At 44.2% G+C, this 24,675-nt stretch overlaps 1 protein-coding gene across 1 annotated transcript in view; it reads right to left on the reverse strand.

The window, feature by feature from the left end:
* Nucleotides 1-22,249, reverse strand: part of LOC147614925 (uncharacterized) — a 41,700-nt gene extending 19,451 nt beyond the window's left edge. Inside the window, exon 1 of the mRNA XM_086780240.1 lies at nucleotides 22,024-22,249. Within this exon, the coding sequence (XP_086636366.1) occupies nucleotides 22,024-22,042 (19 nt within the window). The 5' untranslated portion in view covers nucleotides 22,043-22,249. The remainder of the gene's footprint in view (nucleotides 1-22,023) is intronic.
* Nucleotides 22,250-24,675: the final 2,426 nt, after the last annotated feature.

Consider the following 24,675-nt stretch of genomic DNA (forward strand, 5'->3'; position numbering starts at 1 on the left):
TCAATACAGATCCACATATGATAGCATGCTTAAGCTGCAAGAAAGCATCCTGTTCTTTTGAAGTCTATTTGAAAGTAGTTTTCTTCTTTGTGAGATTATGTAGAGGGGTGGCTATCATAGCAAAATGCCTTATGAAACGCCTATAATATGAGCATAATCCCAGAAAACTACGTACTTGATGTACGTTTTGCAATTCTGGCCAATTCCAAATAGTCTCTATCTTTGCAGGATCCATTGTTACTCCATCCTTGGGTACAATGTGACCTAGATAATGTATCTCTAAAAGGAAGAACTCACTTTTCTTGGCATTAATGAAAAGTTTATGCTTCCGCAACTCTTCGAACACTGTGACCAAATGAGTTCTGTGTTCCTGCTCATTCTTGGAGAAAACCAAGATATCATCAAAGAATACTCCTGTAAATTTGCGATGGGGTCGAAATATCCTATCCATCATACGATTAAACATGGCAAGAGCATTGGTGAGACCAAATGGCATTACCAAAAATTCATATAATCCAAAGAATGTCCTGAATGCAGTTTTATGGACATCTTGTGGCACCACTCGTATTTGGTGATAACCACTCTTCAAATCAAGTCGGTGTTGGGTGTTGGACTTACACACTCACACACACAAACCTGCACATTAGGGTTAGGTGCAAGGTAGAATAGCTCACACACAGAAATGAGAGAGAGAGAGAGAGAGAGAGAGAGAGAGAGCCAAAAGTATGGTATCCACAAAATGCAAGTCAACCCTTGCATGTGTGCCACATCCATATAATATAGAAGTACAAAATATTATATGTTAGAGTGTCCTTTCACACTTGATGTCCAAGGGGAAAAACCACATGGGAAAAAGTACCCTTGGTTAAGCCCTGTTCACACATAGCACTATCATAAGTGAGCATATGCCTACAAATCCCCCCTGTAGTGGAAGTGTGAACCTGTACAAGGTAGCAGATCACTCTTTGTATGAGAGTAAGCCCAAAGCTTTGCGGAAAGCTTCAAACTTTTCTCGAGGTAAAGCCTTTGTGAACAGATCTGCAACATTATCCTGTGTAGGGCAATAAGATAAACTGATCTCCCCTGCATGTAGCCTCTCTCTGGCACAGTGATAATGAATCTCTATGTGCTTGGTACGTGCATGAAATACTGGATTTCGTGCCACGGCCATAGCACTCTGGGGCTATCAGCGAGAATGGTCGTGGGTGTCTGCTGACACTCACGAACATCAGCCAATAGTCTCCTCAACCATACACAATCTACTGTAGCTGTAAAAACTGCCTTGTACTCAGCCTCACAAGTAGATGTAGCAACAGTGGGTTGCTTTTTACTCAACCAAGATATGCATGAACTGCAAAGAAAAAAACAATTCCCACTGGTGGATTGCCTAGTATCATAATCTCCAGCCCAATCTGAATCACTGTATGCATAAAGCTGCAAGCTGCCCCCCCTGGGATAGAACAAACCAAGATCCAGGGTACCCTTAAGATAACGAAAAATGCGTTTGACTGCTTGCCAATGCTTTGTGCCTGGGCTGTGCATGAATTTGCTCAACAAAGACACCCCAAAAGATATGTCTGGCCTTGTGTTACACAAGTAAATGAGGCATCCCACTGCCTGGCTGTAAATGCCGGCCTCAAAAGACTCTCCAATATCATGCATAGTAAGCCGTACACCTGGTTCTACCCGAGTAGAAATGGGCTTACATTCATCCATGTGAAACCTTTTTAGCAAACTTTTTATGTACTTAGTTTGCTACATAACAATGCCATCATCTGTATGCATAAACTGTATGCCGAGATAGTAGTGTAAAGTCCCCAAATCTGACATATCAAATTCAGCTTTCAAATCAACTTTCAAATCTGAAATTTGTGCTTTGCTAGTACCTGTAATGAGCATGTCATCTACATACAAGATGACTATGAGAATATCGGCATCGGTTTTCTTCACATACAATGTGCTTTCAACTGGACTATTCTCATAACCTTGGCTGGTTAGATGAGCATGTATCTTATCATACCAAGCTCTTGGAGCTTGCTTTAACCCATACAATGCTTTGTGTAACCTGCATACTTTATGTTCCTCACCAGGAACTACGAAACCAATGGGCTGATTTACATATATTTCCTCCTGTAAATCCGCATTTAAGAATGCAGTTTTGATGTCCAATTAATGCACTTTCCATCCTTAATGTGCAGCCAATGCAATCACTGATCTTATTGTGGTCATTCTCGAAGTAGGAGCAAAAGTCTCTTCATAATCTATTCCCTTTTTCTAGGAGTAGCCTTTAGCCACAAGTCTTGCTTTGTACCTGTCAATAGTACCATCAGACTTTCTTTTGACTTTGTACACCCACTTTGTTCCAATTACATGCTTGCCTTTAGGCAATTCCACAAGATCCCATGTATTGTTCTTCATGATAGAAGAAATTTCAGCTTGCATAGCTTGCAACAATGCTCATTCTCATGTGCTTCTTCGTAAGAAGAAGGCTCTTCTGAATCAAAGAGACCACCCATTGCTAATGCAGACTCCCCACGATGTATATTCAAAGCATGGCTAGAACTAGCCCTTGTTCTACCTGTGAGTGGAGCTGCAAGTTTGCTTTCTTGCAAAGTTTTCAGCAACCATCTTGGCACTGACTTGGCTGTGTCTATGGCTGTTTGCTCTTCCCTGACAATATCTTCCACTTCTTCCATAGAAGGGGGCTGAATGTTTGGCTGTTCCACATGTTCTACATGAGGATTTTCTTGTGTAGGGGCTGGCTGATCTGATTCCCCCCTAATTGCAATGGGTAAAAGTCCATCAAACATGTCCTGTATGCCTGTATCATTGCTTTTATACAAGTTGTACATGGGCTGTTCTGAATTTTCAGCAAATACCACATCTCTACTGACAAAAATCCCTCGTGTAGTTGGATTATAAAGACGCTATCCTTTGCTGTACGCATATAATCCACTGTTGGCTTTCGGCTATACCAAGCCTCAAATGGTGTTATGGTTTTCAAAGCTTTTGTTGGACACCTGTTCAACAAATTAGCTGCACACATTATAGCTTCCATCCAAAATTTGTGAGGCAACTTTTGTGCTTTCACCATGCATCTTGCCATCTCCATGAGAGATCTATTTTTGCTTTCAAGGGGTAAGCCCAAGCAAACCTGGAGTAGTCATCAATGAATGTGACGAAGTAAAGATGCCCCCCCTATGGATGGTGTCCGCATTGGACCACATACATCACTATGTATGAGCTGTAATTTACTTTCAGCTCTAACAGCTCCATCTTTGGGGAATGGTTTTCGTTGCATCTTTCCCAAAATACACCCCTCACATACATGTCTTGGTGGAGACTCAAGAGGCGGCATATTATCAACCATATGATGCTTCTACAAAAGCATCAAACTCTGAAAATTTACATGCCCAAAACGAGCATGCCATAGCTCTGCATCATGCATAGCAGGAGTGTGGGCAGCCACTGTATTTGCATCATAAGTGCGCTTGTCATAGCTGTCCAGCTTATACAAGCCTTTGTATCGTGTTCGAGAAGTGACTATTTCATAACCCTTCGATGGGTCTTTTACCAAACACTTCCCGTCTTCAAATTCAACCTTTAAACCTTGGTCGTTTATGGCTGAGACGGAGAGCAGATTTTTCTTTATCCCTGGAACATACAATACATTTTTCATACATATATTGGCACCATTGGCTGCAATAAGTATGACATTACCAATTCCCTTTACTGGATATGTGGTATGATCTGCACATGATACAGTGCGGCCATTTGAAGCATAAACCAAGTGCTGAAATACATCTTTGCATGAAGTGATGTGGCTCGAAGCACCACTATCAAAATACCATGATGCATTCTGTCTGTCAAATGCAATGCAAGACATATCAGTGTCTTAAGCACTTGGTGTGTCACTAGTGCATGTGACCAAAAAAGTATACTCTTCCTGGATTACATTAGCTGATTGCTGTTCATTGTCATCAGAAGAGTCTGCTACTGCATTGCTTGCTTCTTTCCTTCTCTTTTGCAATCCGCTTCCTACATTCACTGATGTAGTGTCCAGGCTTATGGCAATAGTGACATTTGCCCTTCTTTTTGGGCTTGTTTGCATCCCCTTTGTCAGACTTTTCACCACCAGAAGAGGGCTGTCCATGACCAGCCTTGCTAGACTGTTGTCCCCCATGCCTAAAGCTCTTTGCTTTACCCTTATCCTTGGCTGTAAATGCCTTGTCTCCACCACGGTTGCTCGATAAGTTTGCTCTTGTTTGCTCTTCCTGCAAGAGTAAACCCACGAGCTCTTCAAAAGTGACGGGATCACCACCTCCTCTCATTGAGAGGTTGAGAGAGGTGTGAAAGCCCAAGTAGGAAGGCGGTAAAGAATGATGAGTGTTGGTGACCATCTGTCTATCTAGGATAACCTCATCAATGTTGAGCAATTGTTCCTGTAAATCTTTTACTTTGGTGAGATGATCTGCCATGGAGTCACCCTCATCCATAGAAAGAAGATCCAATTGCCTCTTCAAGTAGGCAACTCTTGCCTCGTTGCGTACCTGATACATTGCTTCCAATGTGTCCCATGCAAGCTTCGATGTCTTGCAAGAACAAATGTGCGGAATAAAAGTCCTTTTCACTGAAAGGGCTATCAATGACATGGCCTGTGCATCTCTAGAGTCCCATCTCTTCTGCTCTTGTGTGGGAGCGGGTTCTACATCAGGAGCTCTTTGAGCACCTCCCCTTTGAGGCGTGGCTGGCTGTATGGTAAGTGGGCATGTGTCATCACCACACACGATGCCCCAAAGCCCTTTGGCTACCAGCAAATTACGGATCATGAAACTCCAGAGGGAGTAGTTAGATCCATCCAGCTTGTCCTCCTGGGTGAGCACACCAAATACATCTGTAGCATTCTGTGCCATGTCAACAAAATATATCTGCAAGCAAACCAAGCACCATTGTGCACTGCCAGGCAACCAAGTGTCCTGTGCAAATGTATGCCTGCAAATCAAAGCAAGTGTAAACCTGCACCAAATTGTCCAATTACACACAATGTGTATACATACGAGACAAATCGCAGCTGTAATGCCCAATTACATGCTCCAATCTGAAAATCCCCAATTTTTATGCACTCCAATCGCTTCAATGTGCATCTAATTGGCCAATTTTCACAAAAGCCCCAAATTTCTGCAAATGAAAGAGGTTCAATTTGCTGATTTTGACCTCAATTTTGAAAACCCCCAAAGTGCAATTTTTCAATTTTGCCTCAAATTGAGAAATCCCCCAAATTGCACCTGCAATTTTCCTTTGAATTTGACTTGCACAGAAGTGTCTACAAAATCTGCATATGACCTGCACTGGAATGGCTGCAAAATCTGTATTTGTATTTGAAAGAAAATGTGCAGGAAGAATACCTTTGGCAGCACGTGTGAGGAAGCAGGTGCTAGGCGGGGAGCACACAGTCGAGGCTTGCAGCTGTTGTCTGTTGTCGAGGAGTGAGGAGCACAGAGCTGCATACGGGGCTTAGGCACCACTTGGAGCTGCAGGCGGATGCATGCACCTGGCAGCCAGGCGAGGTGTGCAGAGGACGGATGCGAGCTTGGGCGGTGGTGTCGGGCCAGTCAGACGCGAGCACAAGCATGCGTAGCTGCACCAAGACCCAGTGGCAGCGGAACACAGAACGGGCGGAGGTTGCGAAGCACTGAACGGGCGGATTGAGGCGGCGCTAGACGGGTCGACGGCCAGAAGCCGTGGGAACGGAGCAGCGACAGAAGCCGTCGAACGGGAGGCGATGCTGGGGCAGCGGGAACAGAAGACCAATGGACGGAGGCGCTGACGGGCGGAACGTAGCACCCAAACGGGCGACGGCGGCCGGGACAGAGTTGCTGTCGGATGAACAGAGCAGCAGCCGGCACGGAGCGAGTGCGGTGCTGGGCAGCGGCGGGGCTGTGGACACTAAAGCCGCCGGGTGGACAGGGCGGTGCCGCCCGCGAGCTGGGTGGTGGTGGTGGGCTCCCCACTAGTGCCGCCCGTTTTCGGTGGCCAGACGGTGAAGCAACAAAGGAACTGTCGGACGGCGATGGAAAAACGCAGGCGACAGAATTTCATAGTCTGTCGACGGAATTTCGTAGGTTTTCTTCCAGCAACAGAATTTCAGCGCCAGCTCCCAGCTCTGATACCAATTGTTGGGTGTTAGACTCACACACACAAACCTGCACATTAGGGTTAGATGCAGGGTAGAATAGCTCACACACAGAAATGAGAGAGAGAGAGAGAGAGAGAGAGAGAGAGAGAGCCAAAAGTGTGGTATCCACAAAATGCAAGTCAACCCTTGCATGTGTCCCACATCCATATAATATAGAAGTACAAAATATTATATGTTAGAGTGTCCTTTCACACTTGATGTCCAAGGGGAAAAACCACATGGGAAAAAGGCCCTGTTCACACATAGCACTACCATAAGTGAGCATATACCTACAATCGGCTAAAACAAGCCGAACCATCAAGCTTATCCAAAATGTCATCAATGCGCGGAATTGGGAATCTGTTCTTGATGGTAAGCTTGTTTAAAGCTCTATAGTCCACACACATGCGGAATGATCCGTCCTTCTTTTGAACAAGAAGTACAGGAGAGCAATAAGGTGAGGAATTGGGCTGAACCAAACCTTTCTCTAAAAGCTCATTTACCTGCTTCATGATCTCTTGTTGTGCAGCACTCACTCGGTATGCGGGTTTGTTAGGGGGAGAATTACCTCGCACAAGATCTATGCGATGATCTTCGGGCCTTTGGGGAGGTAATTCACCTGGCAATGCATCAGCAAAACAGTCGTTGAATGCATGAAGAAAATTCAGGATAATGTTGCAGATCTGTTCACGAAAGCATTGCCTTGAGAGAAGTTTGAAGCTTTCCACAAAGCTTTAGGCTTACTCTCTTACAGAGAGTGATCTGCTGTCTGCAGACCTTGTACAAGTTCACATTGCCACTACGGGGGGGATTTATTAGCATATATGCTATGAGTAGTGCCACATGTGAACATGGGCTAACCAAGGGCACTTTTCTCTCTTTGGGTTTTTCCCCTTGGATATTAGGTGTGAAAGGACACGTCACACCACATTTATTGTATTTTGATATTGTGGAGTCAACCCCCAAGCTCCACACATTCTATGCTATCACCTTTGTGTAAGCATCTATCACCATCTCTCTCGAGTGTTCTTGCTGCTATTCATTCTCTCTGTCTCTGTCTGTGTGCAGCCCTAACCCTAACAAGGATAGATGCCTCCTCCAAGAGGGAACCCATATCCACAGCAATAGCACACCTCTGCAAGCAAGCCTTTGTGCCACTGATGATCTGATCACTCTACAACCAATCTCCAATGGAACAACGTACGAGGAACAAGCATCCCCCTCTCAAAACTGAGAGAAAGGGGCTGGACAGTAAACAGCCCACTAAAACTTGCCGGGAAACACCCACAAAGGAGGTAGATCCATCGAAGAAGAGGCAAGCTAAAGATGCCACAAGTCTGTGATGCTCCACACGCGAAGAAGAGGACCACCAACTGCTGTCCAGAGATCTGCTCCAAACACCACCACCGCAAAAGCACAAGATTGAGAACCCCCTCTCAAGGGGAGGCAAGGCTGAAGCACACGGGAAGAAACACCTCCACCGCTGCCTAGGGCTGAAATCGCAGCCCACACACCACCAGCAACAATGGATGATGGAGAAGATAGCATAGGGGAGAAAGAGGTGCTGCCACCACAAAAACGCAGCCACCAAAGCTGAAGCACAGCACCCTAGAAGAAAACACAGCCACCAATGTGAAACTCTGCCTTCAGGAGGAAAACGCGACAGCCAGAGCAGAGGAAAACGCAGCAGCCAAATGGTGAGGAAAAACACAGCCACCTAGAAATTTGCACAAAACGCAGCCCTCTGCTGCATATGTAGCAAAAACGCAAGCCTTCTTCTGCTCCCAAAACGCTGAACTTCTTGCAGCAAGAAAACTCGCCACTACCGCCTTGAAGTGCCGGTCACCTAAGCAACTGATACCATGATAACGTTGCTCAAAGCGGAAGCAAAACATAGGAGAAAGGGAGAGCAAAGGAGAGAGAGAGAGACATCAGACAATGAACATCCTGTTATGTAGCAAGAGGATTTTACAATGGCAATACTAGCCAGTAGATGTTGTAGAACTAGTGCCTATGAATGACTGAATTGTTGGATAACAAGTGAGAGGAGAGGCCTTTATACAAGGAAGAAAGTAGCTGGTCAACTGCCCTAAAGCTAGCCGACTGCAGCCAACAACCTGGAAATCCCCACGACTAGAATAAATACATGAGATAAATGTTCATCCTAATACAAGGCCAATATCCCACTCAACACATGAGATGCACAAATTCTAACACCAGTGCCCGAGGATCTCACCGAACCCAATACGGCAAAGGACGACGAGACTAGTGCCACAAGAATTTCCAAGAGTGTAGAGGATTCTCTCGTATTGGAAGAGCATCCATTGGCAAAGGAACCAAAACCACAACCACAACCACAACCCGAACTTGAACCCAAAGAGCAGATTCTAGAGCAAGTAGATCTTTCCGAATCCTATGTGGAGAAGGATAAAGTCGTCTCGATAGTTTTAGAGGAGCTTCCAGAAAATCTCTCCGAACCTGTGAGGAGGAGGAAGATACTACATGTGATTCAGAAGATATTGAGACCAAGCTAGAGAACTTGAAGACCAAGTCAGAGAGCTTGGGGATTGAGTTGATGGATAGGAAGTGCAATCTTCAATTGGACCGGAATGGAATTGGAGCAAAGGTGTATGGATTACCCAAGTGCTCCAAGCTTGGCAAGAGGGGACGTCATGTGCATCCGTTATTCCCGATGCTCATAGACATGTATATTCTCATTAGCAAATATATGGGCAGATTTAGAGCGGATTTTGCAACCCTACAAGCTCTCGGAAGTGCCCAATACATAGCCCAATGGTTGGGACACCTTTTGGGCATAGTTCGGACACAAAATATGACTTTTCGGACAATGTTTTCTGAAAAAAATAGGCAAAACCGACTTGATTACGAATTGATACCTTTTCCCTATGAATAGGATCATTAGGCATTCATTAGAATCATCAATCAAAGATCAAAAGGATCCTTTTGTCAAAGTCTACAAGGCAACAAGGACACAATGGTGGATCGATCAACAGGAGCTTCTCTTGTCCGATTGCAAGTAGAGGGCTGCAAGGATCTTTGGTATGCATCATGAAGCTGTCGATCAACAAGATCATTGTATAGATTAGGTCTATCTCTCCTTCTCTTCTGTGTCTTTGCTAAACATAGGATTAGCGTTAATCTTCTTTGCTTGGCGTTAATCATGAACACGCTTCTGCAACGCATGTTACAGGCAACCCAAAGGAGGTAGCAAATCCAAAGAAGAGTTTGCTTCAGGCTCCAAGGATAAAGATAAAGGAAAAGAAAAGGATAAATCTACGGAGAGGAAATGCCACTACTGTAGCAAGGCTGGTCATCTTTAGCCCGATTGCTTCAAGAAGAAGAGAGACGAGAAGAAAAAGTCAAAACAGAAGGACTCCGACGACAACGAATCAAAACCCAAAGACAAAGATGTAGCCTTTGTTCTAGTCGAAGAGTGCACCTCATCCACTGAGGCGCGGACTACCTCTCTTGAGGACTAGATTGTGGATTTCGAGGCTACTTCTCACATGACTCGCAACAAAGATATCTTGGAGGACTCACTCTATCTCTATGCAGGTCTAACTTGGAAACAATCAAGCTGTTGATACTCCGATCATGGTAATATTCCTCTAGTCACTCCCTCACGAAGGCCCCATTATCTAGAGAATGTTCTTTTTGTTCCAAAGTTATCCAAAAACTTACTTTCTGTCTCCAAGATAGCCCAGAAAGCTACGGCTTATACTTCGATGATCAGGTTTTGGGGACCATTCACAGAGATTCTCACAAGATTATCGCTTGGGGCATACAAGAGGGTAGTCTCTACATGATCACTAGTTTTCAGGAGGAATCCAATCTTGATCACTCTCATATGTTCCAACTTCTAGCCTCTCATCAAGCTCTTCTTACAGAAGAGGATACTGCTCTTTGGCATGCTCGCTATGGGCATCTTCCCTTCTCTTCACTGGAGCTTCTTGTCTCCTGCCAGATGGTGGAAGGCTTGCCTCGACCTGGAGGAGCCAGATATTTTTTCTTATTGGTGGATGATTTTTCCAGGAAGGTCTAGAACTTTTCCTGTCCCAAAAATCTCAGACATTTACAAAGTTCAAAGAATGGGTTGCTATGGTGGAGGCCGACACTAACCTCAAAGTCGTCAAAGTGCGCTCCGACAATGGTGGTGAGTTTACTTCTCGAGCATTCATTGACTTTTATACTTCCCACGGCATACAAAGGCAGTTTTCTACTCCCCACACTCCTCTACAAAACGAGGTAGTAGAACGGAAGAACAGGACCGTGGTTGAGATGGCTCGATCTCTTCTTTCTCATTCTCAGCTTTCTCAAAAGTTTTGGGCTAAAGCAGTTCACACTGCTATGTACATCATCAATCGTTCCCCCACAAAGACAGTCGATGGGAAGACTCCAAAGAAGGCATATTCTAGGAGGAAGCCATCAGTTTCTCATTTCCAGGACGTGCGCTTTGACGAAACCTCGGAGACTTCCAGATCCTAGGAATCACCAACAACTTCATCAACACCTTCCATGGTTCCACCCTCATCGTTAGTTCTTACCTCTCCTCTGTTGAGTACCTCTCTCCCTCCACGGTGGCTTCACTCTACATCGTGGGATTCTCAAGTCCCTTCTCCGACCATTTATCAGTCTAGGATTGCTCCATCCAGATTGAGAAGATCTACCATATTACAACCACAAAGTGTCTTCATGCTTACAGTTAATTCTGCATTGATGACTTCCTTGATGCATCATGCGGAGCCTTCTACACTGGACGAGGCCTTACAAATTCCTCTGTGGCGTCTTGCGATGGAGGCAGAAATGGATGCCATTAACAGAAATCACACATGGGAACTTGTTCCCTGCCCTTCTCATAGGAAGGTTATTGGCGTCAAATGGACTTATAAGTGAAGTTTCTTGCCGATGGTTCACTCAACAAATATAAAGTTTACTTGGTGGCTAAGGGCTATGCCGAGAAGAAAGGCGAGGACTTCTCGGAGACTTTTGCTCACACCGCCAAGTATACCACCATTCACACTATTCTTGCCATTGCTGCTCACTTCTCTTGGCCCATCTTTCATATGGATGTCAAGTCCACCTTTCTCGATGGAGACCTTCAAGAGGAAATATATGTTGAACAACCCCCTAGCTTCATCCACAATAGTTTTGAGGACCATGCAAATCTTTTGCGGAAAGCTCTTTATGACCTTAAACAAGCTCCCAAGGCATGGTACCAAAAGATCAACGCTTTCTTTCTCTCTCATTCCTTTGAGAGAACTCTTGCGGACGATATCCTTTACGTTTTGATAGAGGAGGATCACATTGTGATTATCATTTTGTATGTCGATGATCTTATTCTCATTGGATCCGACCCCGACCGCACTCCTATGACTATAGATCTTCTGAGTCATACCTTTGAGATGACTAATCTTGGTCTACATCACTACTTTCTTGGCATGGAGGTCCGGCAGTACCCACAGGGTGTCACAAATCCCTATATTCTAGGGACATGCGGATGCGTGTCAGGCCTAGAAACATGCGGATGCATGTATGTATTATACCTGGGCATGTGTATGGATCATATGAGTGGATGCATATGAGTCCAAGGACATGGCAGGACATTTGTGGACTTTCGGGCGGTGCCCGTGTGGATTCCGGCCATGCACACATGGTGTGTTATGATGGCAGGCGGAATATTTCCAAGTACAAGAATGATGATAGGTGGTTCTCCAAGTTTACATGTGCACAATGCATAAATGATGCATGCCATAACTTTATTTTACTTAGTGTGACATTGTCTTGCTGCCTTGACAATGCTTGTTATTTTGGCTTGTGAAGTCCGAGGGACCGGGGACGCCCGGGCACCTTGTGGACACGTGTGTGCACTCCTGTTTGGGCCTAAAACTGTGGGCTTATGGGTTTTGCAGGTGATAAGTGCGTCCACACTCAATTTACAGCTTATTTCATTTACTACTAAAGTTTATTGGTTTGCAGGTCCACACTCATTAATAAGTGGCCGGACAACTTATAATGCGTTCGCATTTGGTTGGACCAAAATTAATGAAGTCCGGACAGCTTATGGCCATTTCCCATTTGGTTGGACCTAAACTTATACAAACAGGACAAATGGAGCACTATGGGCTGGACACCTTATGGGGACACTTGTCAGCCTGTATGTGTACCCACCAAGCCCCTTAGGTGGCACTGGAGAAAGGCGCCTCCTTCAAGAGGCCTTTTGGGCTGTTTTATTCATTATTCAACACATTGGAGAGCTGGTTGGAGCTTTGGGAGTTGCTACAGGGCTGGTTGCTTGCTTCCCGGACTCACACAAGCTTGGACAACGATCCCCACACTCTTCTAAAGGGCTGGTTGGTAAATTTCAGACCTGCAATTTCTGGTTATTGCGAGTTTTGGGCTGGTTACAGGTGTCCAAAATCAACTTGGACAATACAGGACAGCTCTAGGGACCTCCACAGGGCTGTAGGACCCTTTACAGGTGGAATTCTCGCGATAGAAAGTTGCTGTTTTGGACTGGTTATTGCACAAAACAGGCCGGACAGCAATGGAATATGTGAGCATGGATGTGTCTCAAGGATTCCTGGTGTAACAGGTGCTTAGGGCAAGCATTGGGGACACTTGCTCGCGGAGAACACAGGTTTCTGGATCAGTTTCTCGCGTGGAAACAGGGCCTAAAGATCCATTTACATCTTGTGCAGGGCGGAGTACCTGTGAGGATTGTGATACTCTTGTGCAGGGCGGATGTACCTGTGAAGAGGCTTGTGCAGGGCGGATGTACCTGTGTGTAGGGCGGATGTACCTACAAATTCTCTTGTTTGAAATGTATTCATTCATGATGTATTTGGAAGAATCAGGTGCAGGCTGGTGGTGAATCCCCAGGCACCCGTAAACTTGTACTTGCAGACTCTTTTGGTAATATAACCTAAAGGGGGGGGGTCAGCCTATCATCGGCCCCTTTATGTGGTGTATTGTCATTTTCAGCTTTGTGGTTGTAATGCTCAAGTGTTAAGTGCTCAGAATCTTGTTCACATTTATTCGATTCCAATACACGCGTTTCCGCCTCCCGTTACATTGGTATCAGAGCTCAGTTTTTCCCCTCATTGGAAAACGGTCTGAGGCTTGGAATCATAAGTGGTGACCTGATTTGAGTATCATGGACAGCCACATTTCTGACAGTGTGGAGAACACACAGGACCGTGAATTTCATGGTACAAGGGATGCAAGAGATGCTGCAGGCAATGATGTCTATGGAGATGCAGGTACTCATGACACTATGCATTCTGATTTGGAATCTTTGAGGCATCAAGTGCGACGCTATAGGGCTGAAACCGAAGAGCTTAGGTCATTGAAAAATGACCCGGATGTACAAAGGGTGTTGGCTGCGAAGGCAAAGGCTTCGGTCCATGAAGTCACTTTTGAAGCAATTGCAAAGAAAATGGATGTTGAGAAACCCCGAGAGCTTGCACTTGCATACCTAATGGTTAAGGGTGATGTATACACTGAAGCAGATGGTAGTTTGGCTTTCAAGAAGCCACCCCTCATGGCTACCTCTGGTGATGCACATGATGCACAGCAAGCAGAAAGAGCACAGCAAGTGCCAAATGCTGAAAGGACAAGAGTCCCTGGTGCTAGGCTTGATGCAGGTCAAGAGAAGAGTAAGGATGAGGGATCCTCTACTCATTCCCGCTTTGCTCCAAGAAGACATATCCGTTCTCGTGTTGAGCTTTCCACTCATTTGGAGAGTGTGACTCAAGAGAGAACGAAGAGGGATCGTGAATCTTCATCGCGGCATCATCATCATGCAGATGAACAGGATGTACATAGGGATGCATATAGAAGGAAGAAGCCTCGAGAGTTCAAGTCCGGTGACAAGGATGTAAAGTTTGAAAACTTTCAGGGACGGATGGACTCTACCAAAGCACTTGCTTTCATTAGACAGTTTGAGATAGCTTTTTGCAATGAAGACTTTTCAGAAAAGTCCATGCTCAGGCATGTGGGAATGCATCTCAAGGATACGGCAAGTGATTGGTGGCTTGCAAAAATACTTGATGGAAGTGCTGCCCCAACTTGGTCTTCTTTCAAAATTCAGTTTTATGATCAATTTTTACCACCAAACTTTGCAAAGGATGTACGCAAGGAGTGGGATTGGCTGTCCCAAGATGAGGGAGAGTCCGTTGCTTCATACATAGCAAAGTTTTGGAAAGTCCTTCTCAAGGTTACTCCTTTCATGAAGATTGGAGAGGACGAGAAGAAGAGAAAGTTTGAATCGGGGCTCCATCACATCATCCAACAAAGCTTGGGAGTGTACCCAAATAAGACCATACAAGAGCTTATACACTCAGCCATGATTGCGGAGAACTTGCACATAAAAGCACCCACAAATAAGCCATTTGCAGGTCAAAACAAGAGCAAATTCAGGGCTGGTTATGGCCAGAAAAAGGGTGGACAGCCACCTAAGAATGCTCCCAAAGATGGCCGAGATGCAAAGGATGACTCTGAAAAGAAGCCGGGGGTAAACGCCACAATTTTGGGCTCTCAAAACAGCAATTGGAAGAGTACAGGAAGGCTGGAAAATGCTTCAAGTGTGGCAGTAAAGATCATATATATCCTAAATGCCCACAGAATCCTAAGAATGCTGAGCCTAATGTGGAAAAGCCTCTTGTGAATGTTGTACCCGATGTGCAGGGTAATACAGGGCATGAGCCCAAGAGTAGAGTCATATGCAAGGCTTGGGGCAAATTGACGGATCAGCCCGCTTTGTTTCTTTTTGATGATGCTTCCACAGATAACTTTATATCCGTACAGATGGCTGCCGCCATAGGTCTCAATGTGGAAGACATGGGAATGCAAATGAATGCAGATGCCGCCTTTGAGGGCAAACAGGTTGATGTAACTCCGGTCATTGGTAAGCTCCGTGTACATATACAGGACTACCTCGACCATGAGAACTTTTTAGTGGCTCCTCTTACAGGTTGTGATGTTTTGTTGGGGATGCCCTGGCATCACCGTTTAGAGCCTATTAAGGCTTACAAAGAGAAGAAAATCAGCTTTGTACATAGAGGTCGTGAGCACTCTATAGATGCTGGTACTACTGGAAGTACCATACCTCTTGTAAGCCATGTACAAATTAATAAGGCAATAAAGAAATCAGCTTGTTCTTACTTGGTTTTTGTACGTGATACCATTGAACATTCTAGTGTTGATGTTAGTGCATTAGATCAAGACAAGCTTAACTTTTTGAATGAGTTCAAAGATTGTTTTGCAAATGCTTTGCCAGCAAGGTTGCCACCAGAGAGGCCGGAAGATCATTGCATAGATCTAATTCCCGGTAGCTCTCCACCTAATAGGCCACCATACAGGGTGAGTGCTAGTCAACAAGAAGAGATTATGGCACAGGTGAATGAACTTTTGGAAAAGGGTTTGATTCGACCTAGTTCCTCGCCATATTGCTCGCCGTTACTTCTTGTTCAAAAGAAGGATGGTACTTCCAGGATGTGTGTTGATTACCGTGCCCTCAATAAGATAACCATCAAGAATCGGTTTCCGATTCCACGCATTGATGACATCTTGGACAAGCTTGAAGGTTCGGCATGTTTCAGCCGAATAGACCTCAAGAGTGGGTATCATCAAGTGAGAGTGGCACCTCAAGATGTACACAAGACTGCATTTAGGACAGCCTTTGGTCTTTATGAGTTTTTGGTGGTGCCTTTTGGCCTTACAAATGCACCCGCTACCTTCTACAGGATGATGGACAGGGTGTTCAGAAAGCATAGAAAGTTCACAGGTATATTCTTTGATGACATTATTGTATTCTCAAAGAATGAAGCCCAACATCGTGAGCACCTGGCTATTGTGTTTAAAGAGCTTAAGGAAAATCAGCTCTACATAAATGCAAAAAAGAGTGAATTCTTCCTCCCAGAGATTCACTATCTTGGTCACATTGTATCAAAGGATGGTGTGCGCATGGATCCCGCAAAGATACAAGCCATGCAAGAATGGCCAGAGCTGAAATCAGTCCATGAAGTGAGGAGCTTCCTTGGTTTATGTGCTTACTACAGGAGGTTCGTCAAGCACTTTGCTTTCATTGCCGCTCCGTTACATGATTTAACGAAGAAGAAAGCAATCTTTAAATGGACACAAGAAGAGAGAGATGCCTTTCAAAAGTTGAAGAGTGCAATCATCTCGGGACCGGTACTCATTATTCCGGATTTGCACAAACCTTTTGTCGTGGAATGTGATGCAAGTGGGGACTGCATAGGGGTTGTTTTGAACCAAGGACATGCCATTGCCTATGAGAGCAGACGCTTGCAACATGCAGAGCTTCACTTACAGGTTTATGAAAAGGAGTTGTTGGCTGTAATTCATGCCCTTACTATTTGGAAACACTATCTTTTAGGGGCTGATTTTATGGTCAAAACTGATCATCAAAGTTTGAGATATTTTTTGACTCAAAGTAAGCTCTCAGAGAAGCATATGAGATGGCCAAATTTTCTCTCAATGTTTCATTTTCAGATTTTACACACTCCAGGGAAAAAGAATGTGGTGGCAGATGCCTTATCTAGACGACCACAGGTTCATGCTATTACAGTTGCATACCATGAGGACTTATCGGATATGCGTAATACTTATCATATGGATGAGGATTTTGCACATGTATGGGCTGATTTGCAAGAGGGTATTGCTGTCCCATCTTATGTCATAAGAGATGGATATCTCATGATGCAAAATCGTATGTGTGTGGTAAAGAACCTTCGCCATAAGGTTATGGATGAGTGCCATGCTCCTCCATATGCAGGTCATAGAGGCATTTTGGCCACAGCACAAGCTTTGGAGAGGTATTTCTTTTGGCCACATATTCGCAAGGATATTGAAGCATATGTACGTGAATGTATGGTATGTCAAAAGGTCAAGTTTGACCAACATAAAGCACCTGGATTGCTTCAACCTTTGCCTATACCAAATGAACCATGGGAAAGCATTGCTATGGATTTCATTATGGATTTGCCAAGGACGCCGCAGGGAAATGATGCTATTTGGACCATTATTGACAGGTTTAGCAAGCAGGCACATTTCATTCCCGTGCGCAAGACAATAAAGCCAGATCATATGGCTAGGATGTTTTTGGCACAGATATTCAAACACCATGGCATGCCTAAATCTATTGTGGGAGATAGAGATCCTAGAACCACAAGCTTATTTTGGCGCGCATTGTTTGACAATATGGGTACAAAGCTGAACTTCTCATCAGCTTACCATCCACAGACAGATGGGCAAAGTGAAATAGCAAATTCAGCCGTCCTCGACTTGCTGAAATCTTATGTATCCGACCGCAAATCGGATTGGGAGAAGTATTTACCACTTGTGGAGTTTGCCTACAACAACACGGTACATACTTCTACAGGCAAGGCGCCCTTTGAGATTATCTATGGCAAGGTGGTACTACCACCCATCCTTCGTACAAAGGATGAGATTTTTGCAGCAGATGAGTACGTCAGAGACTTGGATACTGCATTTGCACAGGTACGAACAGCCATAGAGAGGTCTCAAACCAAGAATAAAAAGGCAGCTGATAAGCATAGAAGGGATGTACAATTCAAACAAGGTGATTGGGTCTTGCTGAAATTTGAAAAGGCACGCCTTCGGAAGAGGCCAGGGAAAGAAGGAAAGTACCCTAAGCTTTCCAACAGGTACTATGGACCTTTTCAGATCTTGGAGAAGATCAATGATGTTGCATTTCGGCTTGTACTCCCAGATCATTGGAACATGCATAATGCTTTTCATGTGAGCCTATTGAGGTGTGGGACCAATACCGTTTGAGCCCGTTTTGGAAGACCCACCCGAGGTGGATGAGCTGGAAGAGATTCTTCAACCTGAACAGATTGTTTTTCACAAGAAACGAAAGCTTGCGGGAGGCAAACTTGTTCGTAGGTACCTTGTGAAGTTCAAGAATTATTCAGCTTTGGATGCGAAATGGATGGATGAGGCCTACTTCGAGGATTACCCAGATCTTTTGAAGGCCTATCTGGAGGCTTTTCAGTTGCGGTCAACTGATTAGAAGCCGGGGGGATGTCACAAATCCCTATATTCTAGGGACATGCGGATGCGTGTCAGGCCTAGAAACATGCGGATGCATGTATGTATTATACCTGGGCATGTGTATGGATCATATGAGTGGATGCATATGAGTCCAAGGACATGGCAGGACATTTGTGGACTTTCGGGCGGTGCCCGTGTGGATTCCGGCCATGCACACATGGTGTGTTATGATGGCAGGCGGAATATTTCCAAGTACAAGAATGATGATAGGTGGTTCTCCAAGTTTACATGTGCACAATGCATAAATGATGCATGCCATAACTTTATTTTACTTAGTGTGACATTGTCTTGCTGCCTTGACAATGCTTGTTATTTTGGCTTGTGAAGTCCGAGGGACCGGGGACGCCCGAGCACCTTGTGGACACGTGTGTGCACTCCTGTTTGGGCCTAAAACTGTGGGCTTATGGGTTTTGCAGGTGGTAAGTGCGTCCACACTCACTTTACAGCTTATTTCATTTACTACTAAAGTTTATTGGTTTGCAGGTCCACACTCATTAATAAGTGGCCGGACAACTTATAATGCGTTCGCATTTGGTTGGACCAAAATTAATGAAGTCCGGACAGCTTATGGCCATTTCCCATTTGGTTGGACCTAAACTTATACAAACAGGACAAATGGAGCACTATGGGCTGGACACCTACCTGGACACCTTATGGGGACACTTGTCAGCCTGTATGTGTACCCACCAAGCCCCTTAGGTGGCACTGGAGAAAAGCGCCTCCTTCAAGAGGCCTTTTGGGCTGTTTTATTCATTATTCAACACATTGGAGAGCTGGTTGGAGCTTTGGGAGTTGCTACAGGGCTGGTTGCTTGCTTCTCGGACTCACACAAGCTTGGACAACGATCCCCACACTCTTCTAAAGGACTGGTTGGTAAATTTCAGACCTGCAATTTCTGGTTATTGCGAGTTTTGGGCTGGTTACAGGTGTCCAAAATCAACTTGGACAATACAGGACAGCTCTAGGGACCTCCACAGGGCTGTAGGACCCTTTACAGGTGGAATTCTCGCGATAGAAAGTTGCTGTTTTGGACTGGTTATTGCACAAAACAGGCCGGACAGCAATGGAATATGTGAGCATGGATGTGTCTCAAGGATTCCTGGTGTAACAGGTGCTTAGGGCAAGCATTGGGGACACTTGCTCGCGGAGAACACAGGTTTCTGGATCAGTTTCTCGCGTGGAAACAGGGCCTAAAGATCCATTTACATCTTGTGCAGGGCGGAGTACCTGTGAGGATTGTGATACTCTTGTGCAGGGCGGATGTACCTGTGAAGAGGCTTGTGCAGGGCGGATGTACCTGTGTGTAGGGCGGATGTACCTACAAATTCTCTTGTTTGAAATGTATTCATTCATGATGTATTTGGAAGAATCAGGTGCAGGCTGGTGGTGAATCCCCAGGCACCCGTAAACTTGTACTTGCAGACTCTTTTGGTAATATAACCTAAAGGGGGGGGGTCAGCCTATCATCGGCCCCTTTATGTGGTGTATTGTCATTTTCAGCTTTGTGGTTGTAATGCTCAAGTGTTAAGTGCTCAGAATCTTGTTCACATTTATTCGATTCCAATACACGCGTTTCCGCCTCCCGTTACACAGGGGATATTTCTCTCTCAACAAAAGTATGCTTCTTAGATTTTAGAGAGGTTTGGTATGAAGGATTGTCGCTCTTTATCTTGCCCTATGGACCCAAATCAGAAGTTGAGTAAAAACAATGGCTCTCCACCCTATCATGATCCTACTCAGTACAGAGAGCTTGTCGGCTCGCTTATTCATCTCACCATTACTAGGCTTGATCTTGCTTAAAGCATTAGTATCCTAAGTCAGTTTCTTTCAGCACCACATACTTCTCATTGGCAGGCTGTTGTTCTGTTCTCAGATATATACAGGACACCTCGACACATGGGATTTCATATGGCTCTCGCAGGTGATTCAGATACCCGGAGGTCTACTATAGGCTATTGTTACATATTGGTACCGGACTCATTTCTTGGCAAACGAAGAAGCAGCCTAGAGTTGCCAGTTCTTCAACAGAAACCGAGTATCGTACTTACTTTGAAACAGTCAGAGCTTTTGTGGCTTCATCAGTTGCTTGATCATCTTCATGCCCCTCCTCCGATGCCTACCATCATCTACTCCGAAAGTTAGAGTGCCATGGCTCTTGCATGGAACCCGGTCTTCCACTCGAAGTCCAGGCACATTGCTGTTCATTATCATATGGTTCGTGACTACTTGGCGCTCAGTACCTTAACACTCGAGTACTGTCCTACTCAATGTTGATTGCCAAAATTGTTGGGAGAAATAGTTGGCAGCACGTCGAAGGGATGAATTAAAAAATTGTTTACTGTTTAGCACTGTCCAGACAAGCTAGAAAATGCATAATTCGGCTTGCCTTAGGCTAGAAAATGACTAGCACGACCTATATTAGCAAAAGGCAGACATCACGATTAACAGCAAGACACCAAACATCAAAACAAGCAATTTGTTGTTTTTAAATATGCAATGAATCCATATTGCTTATTCATTACTACACAAGCATGATGCAAGAGACTAGCAACGCCCATGTCTCTGTTCCTCCAAATGAGTAGAACAAAGGCTAAACAGTTTAGCTCGCTATGGGAGTGCTAGGGTTGATGATAAACTCAAGGAGATTAATTGGAGTTGCATTCCTTCAGACTCATGCCAAGACCTCTACAACCCAACAGTGGGTTTGCTACACAGCTATTGCATATAGATCTATCTAAGATGAGAATGCATGCCCTAATCTAACCTAAATCCAACAGTGGGTTTGCTACACAGTTGTTGCATATGGATGTATCTAAGATGAGAACATGCCCTAATCTAACCTAAATCCCTCACTGAACGGTGCTTCGATACCTTCAAAATCAGGGTTAGTTTGGAAGGATTTATGCATGGTTGTCCTCCTGTTCTGACTAAATGAAGTTGCAAAAAGAATGGAAAGCATCATAAACTCCATGGATTTCTTTCTGTACTTCCTTTATCAAGGCTGCAGCATCCCTTTGCACTTCAGATTCTAGGCCACAAAATTGACACGTACTAGAGTGCCAATAAAATGGCACATGAAAAAAAAAACCAAGAAGAATCAAGATGCAACACTACTGGTAGCCACCCTAGGTAGGTATATAACTTTTTTATGGACACCTGTACAGTTATATACTGCATGAAGAAGCAATCGTTTCACATAACAGAGACACCAGAGAATGATTTAGACTATTGTAGTCTAATAGGGGTGTTGCACTGCAGCAAGCTAAGCAAACAAGCAAGAATCAACATTTTAATTAACACCTCAGTTGTTGCAAGCATTAATTTGAAGTGATATGCTTCTACTATAATTTTCAACAACATGCAAGATCCACGCAGGGCCCTCATAGTGACACAATTGATATGCTTTGTAAGCTAAGTAAACGTGAGGGCGCGCCCTCCATCATAAGCTATTCCATAACTTTGGGTTTGTTGAGAGGAGCAAGCACACGGTTGCAATCGTATGACATTTAACCAAACCAGCCATCTTCGGAATGGCAAATCCTTACTTACGTAGATCTGCTCTTAGGGGAACAACCACATCCCATTCGTCGTTTTAGGTCGTTAGATCTCTCTCTCTCTCTCTCTCGCTCTCTCACTCACTCACTCTAGTACAGTAATACGTACGATCGTTCTTCAAAAACAGGATCTTGGTTTAGCCTATTTGTGAATAAAAAGATGGGAGAGATACCGACCCGGATGTCTTCCGCTCATCGTCGTACTCGACGCTTGGGCTCTCAGAGCTCAATTTGGCATTTACTTTGCAAATAGGCATCAAAGCATCAAATAGGTTCTGCTGCTATTTGTTACTTACACTAGAATGCCTAGGCATTGTGCTTTTGACCTCTCAATTGATGTTGGCCAAGCATGAAGCAAAACAAGCATGAAGCAAAACAAAAACTGGTCAATGGTTCATTTCCATTGTTCATCAAAGAGCACACCTATTAGAATTTTGAGAGAGATTTTCAATTTTCAAGAACAAGTGGATGCTTACATATTCCCCATTTGAATGAGTAGTTTCATTGATGAGAGTGATTTTCAATTCTCAAGAACTAGGTAGATTCTACGATGGAAAAATGTTGTCATCCCCCATTTGAATGATTGTTACACAGTCGTGTATCGTGTAACAATGTATTTATATGGTGGCCACTCGCTTCAAATTTGTTTGGAGCATTCCCCTTGCTTGTTTAATACTGATCCTTGAGTTGTCATTGTTGGTAATAGAAATATTTTATAATCTACAAATAGAATGAAAAGTATGCTTATTTATTATGAAAACGAATAGGTATTGCTTATTCATATAAATTACTTTACATTATCAAGGCTACATTACTTGAGATGAGTAGTTGATATGCGCCAGCAATAAAGGCAACAGAAGATACAAATGTAAGAAGTGCTGATGCTAAACCATGTGTAGAGCAGTAATCACAGGTGCTTAGTGGACCTAGAGAGTCCTCTAGCACTGGATCCAGTGTTAGTCCATGGTCAGGTATGTTGAGGACAGATGTAGGTACATATGTATCATCAAGAGGGAAGGAAAAGGTAGATCAACCTTTTGTGCTTGATCTGTCAGCATGTCACTCATATGTGGATGGTTACTTTAGTGGCTATGAAAAAAGCCTTGATGAGGACCGTGGCATTCTATCTATGGTTACTCCTAGTGTAAGAAGAACCAGAGCTATTTTGAGGACACCTGGCAGTGACCCATGTGTACGCAAGTCTATGAGGGTGAAAAAAGCCTTGATGAGGACCTTGGCATTCTGTCTATGGTTACTCCTAGTGTAAGAAGAACCAGAGCTATTTTGAGGACACCTGGCAGTGACCCATGTGTACGCAAGTCTATGAGGGTTAGATACCATGTTGTTTGACAGGTTAAGATATGATGGATATACTACCCATAATTATGCTCCCATGGTTAAAGTCATACAGGAGTTGGAGCCCACTTGTTTTGAGCAGGCACTTGGAATATAAAAAATGGGAAGATGCCATGAATGAAGAGATGGCAACATTAGATGCAAATGCAACATGAGAGTTAGTACCTTTACTTAAGGAAAATAAGGCAATTAGATGTAAGTGGGTGTATAAGGTCAAGCATAACCTAGATGGTTTAGTGAGCAGATATAAGGCGAGATTGGTTTCCAAGGGCTATGCACAGACTTATGGCATTGACTATTAGGAGACATTTAGCCTGGTTGTGAGAATGGCAACCATGAGAGCTGTCATTGCTCTATGGCTACAGTAAAGGGTTGGTCTTTACATTAGATGGATGTAAAGAATGCCTTCTTGCATGGTGATTTGCAAGAAGAAGTATACACGATGCAGCCACCAGGTTATGAGAGTGATGCACACCCAGATTTTGTGTGCAAGTTATGCAAAGCCTTGTATGGCTTGAAGTAGGCACCCAAAGCATGGTCAAACAAGATCGGGGAGTATCTTGTTACCATTGGATTTCAGATATCCAATGCACATTTTTCACTTTATGTAAAAAAGACAGATAGAGGGATCATGTTATTAGTCATTTATGTGAATGACTTCATTATCGTTGGTGATAGTGATGCTAGCATACATGATGTCAAGAGGCTTTTAAAGCAAAAATTTGAGATGAAAGATTTGGGTGAGCTGCGGTATTTCTTGGGCATAGAGGTGGTGAGATCACCTCATGGCATTTTGTTATTAACAAAGGCAATATGGCTTGGATAGGTTGTCCAAGTATGGTATGACAGGCTATAATCCTATTCCAGTGCCATTGGAACAGAATACAAAGCTTTCTACAAATACAGGCAAGCTTTTAGAGGACCCCACTACGTATAAACGCATAGTGGGTAGCTTGATCTACATGACCATTACTATGCCAGACTTGAGCTATGTTGTTGGACTTGTGAGTCAGTTTATGTAAGCCCCTAAGAAGCCACACTTGGATGTGGCTAGATGGATTCTCAAGTACATAAAGTCCATAATTGATTATGGACATTTCTATGAGATTGGTACACCGATACAACTACTTGGGTACACAGATAGTAATTGGGCTGGTAGTGTCGCAGAGAGACAGGAGGTCTACTAGCGGCTTTATGTTTTCATTTGGGAGTGCTTTTGTGAGTTGGAGTAATAAGAAACAACCAAAACTTGCTTTGTTGAGTACAGAGGCAGAGTAGTACTACAGGGATGCTGCTATGATAGCTTGTGAGGTACCTTGGTTTCAGAAGCTACTTGGTAATATGGGTGAGCCCATGGATAGGGTAGTTATCATTTATTATGACAACATGAGTACCATACAATTGGCCAATAACCTAGTATACCATGCTAGAATGAGGCACATTAAGGTGCATTATCACTTTGTGAGGGAGAAG

The sequence above is a fragment of the Cibotium barometz genome, chromosome 41 (assembly GCF_041138505.1).
Source record: "Cibotium barometz isolate CiBa-2024 chromosome 41, ASM4113850v1, whole genome shotgun sequence".
In the NCBI taxonomy this organism is placed as follows: Eukaryota; Viridiplantae; Streptophyta; class Polypodiopsida; order Cyatheales; family Cibotiaceae; genus Cibotium; species Cibotium barometz.